At 38.5% G+C, this 11,289-nt stretch overlaps 1 protein-coding gene across 1 annotated transcript; it reads left to right on the forward strand.

Annotated features, from left to right (window-relative positions):
- The first annotated feature begins 879 nt into the window (after window positions 1–879).
- Window positions 880–10,877, forward strand: LOC117413441 (ribonuclease ZC3H12A-like). Its single transcript, XM_034022642.3, has 6 exons — window positions 880–1,034; window positions 2,819–3,451; window positions 6,418–6,557; window positions 7,210–7,444; window positions 7,974–8,080; window positions 8,472–10,877. The coding sequence occupies exons 2-6, from the start codon at window positions 2,862–2,864 to the stop codon at window positions 9,548–9,550; spliced, it is 2,151 nt and encodes a 716-aa protein (XP_033878533.3). The 5' UTR covers window positions 880–1,034; window positions 2,819–2,861; the 3' UTR covers window positions 9,551–10,877.
- The last annotated feature ends 412 nt before the right edge of the window (window positions 10,878–11,289 follow it).

Genomic DNA, 11,289 nt, shown 5'->3' on the forward strand with positions numbered 1-11,289 from the left:
AAGGACGGAGCACAAGTGACTTGCTCAGGGTCACACAGTGAGTCAGTGGCCGAGGTGGGATTTGAACCGGGGACCTCCTAGTTACAAGCCCATTTCTTTAACCACTGGACCACACAGCCTCCTTAGTATCCTAGGCCATTAATTAATTCCATAGGGTGATGCAAAACTTTTGTGCACATATTAAAGTGACAGAAAAGGGTTACCATTTAAATACACTAATACAATAACCCTAACTGAAAACTATTTGGTGCATGCAGGAAGCGATACCTTTTTTAAAATACAGGTTGTTGTGACACAACCCCCATTTGCCTGCAGCATATTGCTCCCAGGCAGGCTTGGTGGTCCAGTGGTTAAAGAAAGGTGCTTGTCACCAGAAAGTTCCAGGTTCAATCCCAGCCACCGACTCTCTGTGTGTGTGACCCTGAGCAAGTCACTTAACCTTCTTGTGCTCTGTCATTTGGATGAGACATAAAACTGAGGTCCTATTGCAAATAACTCTGCAGTTGTTGATGCATAGTTCGTCCCCAAGTCTCTGTAAATCACTCTGGATAAAACCGTCTGCTAAATAATGTTTGCAACAGTTCTATATTTTGTAATCTCGATCACAAAATATAGGATTACAAAATGTTGTTTGACCATTTGTGTGTATAATTACATTGTTTAAATTCCACACACAATACATGCAATCTAAATAGGAGAACTAAGTAATGCAGAACAAACACCACCACCACCTCACAGTGCACAGTTCTGCTTTCCAGAAAGAGGCTCAGCATACAATAAAGCTCCTTCCTTTTGACTTTGGACAAATTGTATGTACCCTATAAACCAGGAAGTAAAGGTCGTCCAGAAATGTTGTTTTCTGGCGTGTGGTTTCCTGGCAACAGTGCAGAGACAGTGAGCGTAAATGAGTCAATGCCCAGGTATAAAATGCAGCAGGGCGAGGCAGATTGAAAAATACTCTGTTACAGAGTGGAATGCACAGAGGAGAAGCACGCCCGTACGTACACGGAGACTTGCTCCGTAAACAACGGGTGGTAAGTTTTGTGTGTTTCATTTATACTGTTACAAACGGTAAAGAAATCTTCATGTTACTTGAGTTGCTGTAACCTGCGCTTGGTTTTATAACTAGCTTTTACCCAAACTGCCTGCACTAAAATCTTAAAAGCGTCACATTCGTGAAATTGTTGGGAACTTCTTTGGTATGTTGAGTTAAGGTGTTAATGTTTGCGTTTTTTTTTTAAAAAAAAAACAGTGTTAATGTTATTGACAATTCAACTACAAAAAGCTTGTTATGTTTAGCTGTGCCAGACTACAAGTTTTTTTTAAGTGCATTTTTACTTACGCGTGATAACGCCCTTGTAGATTTTCACTCGGGCTGAAGTGTAAATCTTTAATTACTTAGCTTTGTAGTGTTATAAAGCGGTACATCGTCACAATGTGGTACGCGTACCAAACCTTGACCCGTGTAATGTTAGAAAATGATATGCTGTCACATTGAAAGTGGTACGCTGTGAGATTTTGGTACAGGTGTCATCAATTGCGATGTGATTAATTATACAGTTGTTTTTGTTGTATACAGGTGTTTGTTTTTTGCAAAGCATTAATTTTACTTTTTTTTTTGTAAACTTAAACTGGATATAAAAAATATAAAGACAGTTAACACTTTTTATAAGCAGGATAATATATTTAAAAAACACTATGTTGTTGGTGCCTAACGGTACATGATACATTTGACCCTCTGCTCCTTATATGCTCATTAGTTTTGCTAACACTGTGTATGGAAGTTTATGTACTGTAGCTATAAGCATTAACAACTGGATACTATTAATACAAAAAACAGTACAGTACTATCGCACCGAACTGGGAAATTGTCATCAATAAATGCCTTTAGGTTAAGAGAACAGAAATGTATTATCATGATTGAACTATAACCTTGTGTGCCTATATCCAAGGGTGAACTTTTGCGTGAATTTAAACCCTTGCACGTGTGTGCAGGTGAGTTGAGGCAGAAGACAGTTAAAACCAAAACAAGGGTACACTATAAAACATCTCAAAAAACATAATATGCATATGTACCAGTCTGTGAACAGTTGCAAAGTTCAGAGACTATGTTCATAGTATCTGAAGTAATTGCTACAGCTGTGCCTGGACGTGCTTGCTTTCGAAACCACTGCAATTTCACGTCTAAGCTCCTTTCACACCTGTGTGCGGTCCAGGGTCACAGTCCTGCATAGTGTGAAACCACGTACGTACCTGGGGTCATACCCTGGATTATCCCTGTTCCAACGACCCAATAACAAACAGCCACGCCTGCGTGAAGGTTTCACAAAATGATATTGTAGAAGTCTACTGGAAGCCATAATAGCAGTACAGTAGTTTAGATTTTAAAATTACACATTTTTCAATTTGTCAGTTTAAGTATATGGGAAAACTACAAAGCGGTATGTAATTCAATATGTTAAATTGACATTGTTCAGCAGGTTTTATTCAAGTTTATGAAGCAAAATGTGTTCCTTCTATGAGATGGTGCAAAACATTTGGCCATAACTGTATAAATATGCATGTAGAAAATCTTCTGTCACCTTTTCTTGAATTCAAAAGTATATCGCATGAAATTTAGTTTGGTAGTATTAACAGAGCTCCCAATTGACATCAATTCACATCATAAAACTAAGACACAATTTCTTAGTCTCTGCTAGAGAGAAACCCTGGACTGAATGGCAGTGGGGTGTTCAGGTCAGGATTGAGGTGGGAAAGCTCTGGTGACACATACATACGTGAATGATGAATATTGACTTGTAGTCTTTGTCTGTTGCAGAACCAGAGTGTGACGCAAGGCAATAACCTGTGTGGAGGAAGCTATGAATCTAGACAGCATTCAATACAAGCCAAACCCTGCAGAGGATTTCCCCAGTTGGTCTGGAAAGCCTCTAGCCCGAACATTGAAATCTGCTGATACTTGTCCTTCCTTATGGAACACAGACTTCAAAGAACTCTCTTTAAGTGATGAGCCAAGCATGAACAACCTTGCTGTCCCAGCCAGATCTCAGAAAGGAGCACACATGAATGATAGGGTGAACAGAGACCACTGCCAGTCTCCCAGAGAGGGGCAGGGGTGTGTGGATGCAGCGCTGCTAGATCCTAACGAGCTTCAGATGCAGGTGGATTTTTTCTGTAAACTCGGCTACTCCCCAGATGAGATCAGAGCTGTACTCCAGAAACTGGGCTTGAATGCAGACACGAACACTGTGTTGGGGGAGCTGGTCCGGTCTGGGGTCACAGCCTCCGAAAGGGAGATGGTCCCAACAAACCCCCCAGGACCTGCAGTGGTGTCCCAAGGGGAGAATTCTCCAACCATGCCAGGTACACCGCCCCCACCACAAGAGGATGAAAGGGACGAGGGAAGTCTTTTAAGACCGGTGGTTATTGATGGGAGCAACGTGGCTATGAGGTACAGTATGTGAATATTACCAGATGTATTTCTGTTGGAAATTCTATAAATTCCCTGAAATATCTGCATTTATTTTTGTATGAAATGAGTACAAGTGCAAGAAATATCACTACAAAGAGCAGAATAACAGTTAGGTAGAGATGCACAGGGTTAGCAGCATCATTTGTATTCCGGCTGTATTATCATCACTAATGCATCGCTTTCTTTATTTTTAAACATCAGACAGCTGTATTTTATTATAACGTTGCTTAATAAAAGCTACAGTAATACAACGTTGTGTGGTCCATACAAGAGGTAAGCGACTGCAGCAGGATGGCCTACTTATTCTCAAAGTAGTTTTTGTCATTTTGACAGTTTTTAAAACATTTTTGGTAGGTGAAGAAATATGTTTTTTGTAAACTCTAGACGTAATAGTCATTTGTAACAACATTGGAAGCTTACTTTTGCAATGTCCCATTTACTGTAGACATAAATCAAATTACACTTGTCAGAGTGTTTAAAATACATTATTTTAATGTTTTTTTTCTGTATGTGTTATTACTTGTATCGTGACATTGCAACTCCCCATTGAGATCAAACCAAGACTTTTTTTAAAGAGACCACCGTGCATTTTCATTGTAGGTTAAACACTTTATTTTTAACAATATATTTTTGACTAGCCTTCAGTAAGGCCACCCTTAAAGACTGTAAAGTGGCACGAGTTTGAAAAGGATTAGGGTGTAAGAGCCAGGAACAATTTGCAGTTGGAGGATACTAAACCGCACAAAAAAAAATATATATAATCTCTCTTTCTGCATTTTCTTCTCCCGTAGTTCTGCTCATTGTTCCTTGATGATTAACCCAGTCAAGGCTCTGAATGCCTCACTGCTCAACCCATATTTCTAGTATGCAAATCGCCATGCAAATCAGCATAGCATTTCCTTGTCTGGGAATTTTTCACAGTGTTTTGTGTCAGATGAACTGCAGCTTCAATAGTACGGGAGACGCAATACTTGGCTTGCTGGGTGTGAAACGGAAACACCTTCTATTACCTGAAAAGTTACTGTTTCATAGTTTCTGCCTTTTTCAGCACAAAGAATCACTTGGAGAATGTACGTGGCCCCAGTATTTTGTTTTTATCAGTTTTGTTTTATTTTTAAAGAGTAAATGGGTTCAAATGTCGTAATAATTGCTTTTTCTTAATGGTAATTTTATTCTGTGCAGTGCTGGATTCTGTCACTCCAATATTGAGTTAGTATCAATTTTCTCTAGATCTGTCTTTTACCTGGCCTTTAACTTGTATCTAATTATAGTGCCACTGTCCCAACTGACAAGAAAGCATATTAAAATTTGTCACGCTTCACCAATATATCATGTAATCATCATTCATTGCTACTCAATAAATTGTTTCACCACCCCTACTTAGTTTGTCTCACTACATAGATTGAAGCACACCTTTGCTGGCAAAAGGACCATTAAACGTATCTCTCCGCATATACAGTAAATCCCGGAAAGTGTCCCTTTCAATTCCCTGACCTGTGTTCCATAAATACCATTGTACTTTGTATCTTGCTTAGAAGTACATGATCAGTCAGTAAAATGAGGTCTGCTGGTCTTCTAACTTGAATAACATGTGACATTAAAGGTTTAGGAAACTTGGCAATGCCTGTATAAGGTAAATGTTTAACCAGGGGGCTGATAAGTATGTAAATATCTGAGCCAAATGAGTGGCAGTTATAAAGGAGGCCATAAAGGTTTATCACAAACAAACTTCATACTGTGACCTATAGTACCAGCTGGATGTACTAGCAATTATGGTATGAAATAAGGAGGACATTTACCTGGTAACAGGAGGTTTCAGCTTCCTGTTGCATAACATGTGGCGTGTGCTAATGTTAATGTTTCAAGCTCCAAAGTCATTCATGGATTAGGATTTCATAGTTCGGTTTCATGTTTGTGTTTAGTAAACCATTAATTTATTTCTGACCAGCAAGTGAAAGAAGATAAATACTTAAGTCCATGATACTGTTTTTATTCCTCTTATGCGGGCACACATATATAGAGTTTAGCAATAAACTACCAGGGACAGTAATTCTATAATACATATTTATATTTGTAGGGAACTGTTTTTTGATTTATACAGTTGCTGTTTTTTTTTATTATTTTGTTTCTCTTCCTTTACATCAACTTCAAAATAGACATTACGTCATGCATTTAAATATGGATACAGTGGCAGTTAAAAAGGGGCTTTTTTACAGTTTTTTTTCGACTTTGAAAAAATCTTGACGTGAGGTGTTTGCTTGAAATTCTTAATCTTACCCTGGTTACACCCATCATTTTGCACAGCAAAGCCAAAAGATACAGAAACACCACCCAGGAAAAATAATAGAATGCAAAAAAAAATAAAAAGCCAGCCAAAAAGTCATGCGACCGGGATCTGCAACAGCTGAGAATGATCAGCCAAGCTGAATTTATCTCCCTTGGTTCACCAGAAAGTTGCAATAGTGGAGAGACTAGAAATCTCCCTGAGCAACTGTCGTGCAATTTGAAGTATGAACCAACTTTGAGTGCTTTATGTGCTGGAAAGAGAGTCAGTTTCCAATTTACACAATTAATTCAGCATTTCCAATGCTGTGCCAGCATGGTTTAATTAAAACATGGAGCTAATGGACTCTCTGTTCACCACCTGCAGAAGAGGGGTGCTCTACAGTGTTGTAAGCATCACAAAGGGAACATGGAGCAATATATGTTTGGATTCAATTAACACATCTTCATTGCAGACTTAATACAATTAGTGCATTACTGTAAGCACTAGGACCATTGAGCCTATGTTTTATTTGGTTCCATTTAACAATTAAGGACATGGTTGAAATAAAGGTCTAGAGTGGAAGGGCCATATTTTACCACTATCCCATAAAAAGTGATTGTTGTCCTTGTCGACCTGTTGGAAATTTGTTTTATTTTTGTTATTTAATTTTTTTTTTCAGCCATGGGAATAAGGAGGTCTTTTCCTGCCGTGGGATCCTGCTAGCTGTAAACTATTTTATAGACCGGGGACACACTGATATCACAGTCTTTGTACCATCATGGAGAAAGGAACAACCTAGGCCAGATGTCCCCATCACTGGTGAGCAATAATAAGAGAGTGAGATACTGCAGAGCTTTATAAAGGCATCTGTCTGTTATCTAAAGGAACACATTACACACAAAAGAAATAACAAGTAGAAGCAGTCAGTAAATATATTGCCATAAGAGGCTTCTTAGGTATAGCAATAAACAAGGAAAACATTATCTAGTGTGGGGAAACCCCAGACGGAAACAGCTTTTGAGAAAGTATTTGAATAGGGAGTTTCTTGATCTGTGTATCTTAATATATTCAATAGGGATATATATATATTTTTTTTTTCCCCAACATTTCCTTATTGCTTTTTTTTGCCAGCCAATCAGAACAATGTCATCTTATTAACAAAAATGTGTCTGTGTGATGCAATTCTGCTCTTCTGGTTTTGTGTAAATGACACATACAATTATCTTTCAAAACTAAAACTGTAACATTCATAGAGTTAGCAAGCAATATATTTACAACTGATTGACAAGAACTATTTTCCACACCGTGCTCGGTATTGTTAGCGAACATCAGATTCACGCGGTCCTTTTTAAAGCCAATTTAGGTTTGAAACGAGTCACAAATATCAGATTCTGAACCCTTCTGCAGTGATTTTAGTTCTTCAATTCCATTTTCATTTATTTGCATCTTATTTATTTTGTTTTCCTTTTAGACCAGCATATTCTCAGAGAACTTGAGAAGAAGAAGATCATGGTGTTCACGCCATCGCGACGGGTCGGTGGGAAGCGGGTCGTCTGTTATGACGATCGATTCATTGTCAAGCTGGCCTGCGAATCCGATGGCATCATCGTGTCAAACGACACCTATAGAGACTTGCAGAGCGAACGCCAAGAATGGAAGCGATTCATTGAGGAGCGCCTGCTGATGTATTCATTTGTCAATGACAAGTAAGAGATGTGTAATATGACTTGCATTACTGCAATCAAACCGTATAGACTGGAACTGTGGAAACTGACTCATTGCTAAGCTGTCCAAACATTTTGGCTAATAGGGGCGTGACCACTACAAGCCAAGATGTGTGTGTTTTGTTTTTGTTTTTTAATAAAACAAAAGCTTGATGGCACCACCTTAGACGCTGCACTATTTTGTGCTTGGTAAATATTTAATAATAATAATAATAATAATAATAATAATATAAAACAACATTTTATTGCATTTTTGCAATATCTTGTATTGAAAAGCATACATTTTCCTTGCAGTCTTTTCAAACCTTGAATATCTTGAATGACTTTGTAAACCTGAACCAGTAAACAGGGTTTCGTTGGAGGTTTAATCTTTGATCTGCTTTTGACTGAACTCTTAATTACAATAAATGTGGGTACAGAGTTAGTACCCAAAAATGCTATTGCCCATTTCTCAAACATAGAGATCTGAAACTACGGCATAGCTAAGTTGCCTGGAATTTGTTCCTTGCAGGTTTATGCCTCCCGATGATCCACTTGGACGGCATGGTCCTAGCCTGGATAATTTTCTGAGGAAGAAACCACTTGTACAAGAACAAAAACGACAACACTGCCCCTACGGTAAAAACCTTGGTAATTTAGATGTGCATGCTTTAAGTCATGTCTATATACCAAATAACCCAATTGTCAAAAGGATTGAATATTGGTGGCTGCTTATTCATGGTGTCTCTGATTTTCTTGTATTGAGAATAAAATCCTTTTGGGGTTTACTGGCTGGTGAGAACAGGTGACCTGCTTAGTTCAGGTGTCCATTTAAGCCTAATTCACTGTCTGTGAATGACCTGAAAAATCAAAACTAAACACACTCCGAGTAGCATTTAGTCTGTTTCCTACCTGTTTTATATCAGAATAAGCAGGGAAAAGTTGACGTGGTGCAAAAACTAGTGCAAGCTTTATGATTTCTGCAGTTTGTGTACAATAATCCTATATTTTATATCATTGGTTCCATCAGGCAAAAAATGCACTTATGGAATCAAGTGTAAATTCTACCACCCAGAGCGGATTAACCAGTCACAGAGATCTGTGGCTGATGAGCTCCGGGCGAACGCTAAGCTTTCTACAACCAGGGCTATGAGTCACTCTAGCCCTCTGAAGGATGAGAAGAAGCCAATCTTGTCAAGGAAATCCTCCCAACCTGATATGCTCTCGATGGCATCCCTGGAGCAGGAAATGGAACAGAAGTTGATGCTGGAGCGAAGAAACGCTCTGCAGAAAGTGCACATCACTGAGAATTCACTCCTGGTAAAAGGGGCTACTTTATCCAAGAGGCCTTCCAAAAAGGTGGCTTTTAACCAGTGCAGCCACCATTCCCCAACAAAAATTGACTCTTTTCCCTGCCCTTCACAAGAACCTTTGGATTCAGGCCTGGGATCCTACGAGAGCCAGTATTCTGAAATGATGCCCAGGGGACCACAGGGACACTGTGAGCATTACCATCCAGAGCAAAGGGGATCTGGCAGGTACAGCAACTGTTCCAATAGTCGGCCCGTTTACCAGCACTCTCAGAGCCTGGATCAGCATGACAGCTATCAGCAGTACAACTGTTCTCAAAAACCAATGACTGCCGGAGCTAGCTTCCATCAATATAACCCAGAGCTACCAAACTCCAGGTCATCTAACGTGATGGGTCACGGGGGACATTGCTATCCAGGGTACGGGAGGCCAGTGTACCAGGGTGTGGTGGGTCCTTACAGCCTTCCAGATGACTACAACCCAGGCTCTGTGCACCCCCAGCGGGAATACTGGTCAGATCCGTTTCAAGTGGCTGCTCATGGCAGATCAAGCAGCCTACAGGATCACCAAAGGTTCCAGCAGCATTTACCAAGCACAGTGTACAATGATCAGCAATCGCACCAGTGGCCCCAGCAAGATCCCTATACCAAAGAACGGGAGGATGTCCGTAAAAAGTTGCTGGCCATCTTTAACCCCCATCAGGTGGACAAGGCCATGAGCATGTTCCCAAACCTGTTCAACCCCCAGAGCCTTGCTGCTGAAATCCTCAAGCTCAAGTCAAGGGGCGAGCTGATGTAAAACAAAGCACTTCCCTCCAGCTGTGCCAGTTAGGGGGTGTTCTGAACCGGTTTTAGTAAATGAATGCACTATCCCAAAACTTGGATGTGTGATCCTAAAATATATAGCTTGCTTTGAAAATTGTCCTTTTCAATACAAAGGTTCAATGCAAGGATTGTAAACAATTTCATAGGATGTTCCAGGTAGCAATCGCATGTATCTTGCCACTCTACTGTACATTTGAGCACTTCAGATGAAAAATTTCTTCTAGGCCTAAAGTAAGGAAACTTATGAGGCCAGAGGTGGTTGTCCGTTGGTACATATTGTATCTCTTCTCATTTTATATCATGTATCTTTGCAAACCATGCCACAACATCATAAACTTGAGGTAAACATTTCTGATTTTTGGTGTATTTCAGAAAAAAGCTATAGTTTCTGCTATCCATTAGATTTGCTGTATTTGCATATATTAATAAGATTTTTGGCATACAGATAAGTGGATAGTAGGAAAGAAGTAATTAGCAGAAGCAACTATAATATGGTGGGGTCTTCATTAATGGATATTAATACTGGCACCCTAGAAAGTGTACCTACTTAATTGAGGGCATTTTTACCCTTTTTATTAAAGTCAGTGGTATTTTAAAGCTAAGGCAGTTTATATAATAATAAAATACATCTGTGTTTCATAAACATTAATGTGCCAAAAAATGAATTTCTTTGACGCTAATATGTGTTTGCATAAAAAATGTTTATCATGGATGTGTGTTGAAACTGGCTATATTGGCACTGTGTGTCTTGGTGTTGGCCACAAATAAGTTACCTAATGAACATAAATACAATTTGTTCAGTTGTGAAGCATTACATAACGGTAATGGTTTCATTCAAGTAAGCAAACTGCTTTTTAAAACAAAATATGAATACAAAAAATGCTATTGTAATTATCATTTTTTAATGTTTTTATTTCTTTTGGAGAATATATGTAAGTGTTTAGACTATCTTAAAGGTTGTTATGAGATCACTAGTTCTCAGGTTCTTTTAAAGCATAGCAATTATAAAGAAACTGTTTGTTTCTTTGTTTTTTTTTTACAGTTTACAGATGTACGTATTACCTTAACAGTTAAACAGAAGTAAACGCCTTTTCCAGAAAAAATGTATTTCTGGATTAATACTCAATGCCATTTTAAATCTTTGCCATGTATTAAAAAAAAAAAAAATAGAGAGATTAAGAAGTGGTCTGTATAATGTATGCACTTTGCATGTTCTGTGTTTTAAGTTTGCTGTTGCGATTAGGTGTTTTGTAAAGCAGATGTTACACATTTATAAATAAATTCTTCTTGAAATAGCAACATACTGTCTTTCAATTTTTTTTGTTGTGCAAAACACTTCATTTACGAGAATCAACTGTTCTTGTAATATATGTGTGAGTGTTACTTAGTCATACCCCACAGGCGTTTAAAGTGTTTTTACCGGTCTGGTAAGGTAATTATCTCCCCCTATTCATTCGTGCTGAACCATCACGGTTTTGCCATGGTTTATATAAATCAATGGAAAATGAGCACCACTTAAACCAAAGGATCAATATTTATACAGATATCAACACTGGAACATGCAAACCAAAGAAAACATTGTGTAATTTTTCAACCTCTATATGCCATGTTTCCCAAAGGTATTTATTATTGATGATAATAATAATATTCACAGGTGCTTATAGAAAACATTGATTTAATAAAGGCAGCAATACAAAAAGATGCTTTAATAAG

This window comes from Acipenser ruthenus, chromosome 23 (assembly GCF_902713425.1).
Source record: "Acipenser ruthenus chromosome 23, fAciRut3.2 maternal haplotype, whole genome shotgun sequence".
In the NCBI taxonomy this organism is placed as follows: Eukaryota; Metazoa; Chordata; class Actinopteri; order Acipenseriformes; family Acipenseridae; genus Acipenser; species Acipenser ruthenus.

Coding starts and splice junctions, on each gene's coding strand:
- LOC117413441 (XM_034022642.3), top strand. CDS start 2,862: ATGAATCTAGACAGCATTCAATACAAGCCAAACCCTGCAGAGGATTTC. Junction 6,558..7,209: donor GCCAGATGTCCCCATCACTG/GTGAGCAATAAT, acceptor TTTTCCTTTTAG/ACCAGCATATTCTCAGAGAA. Junction 8,081..8,471: donor ACGACAACACTGCCCCTACG/GTAAAAACCTTG, acceptor TGGTTCCATCAG/GCAAAAAATGCACTTATGGA.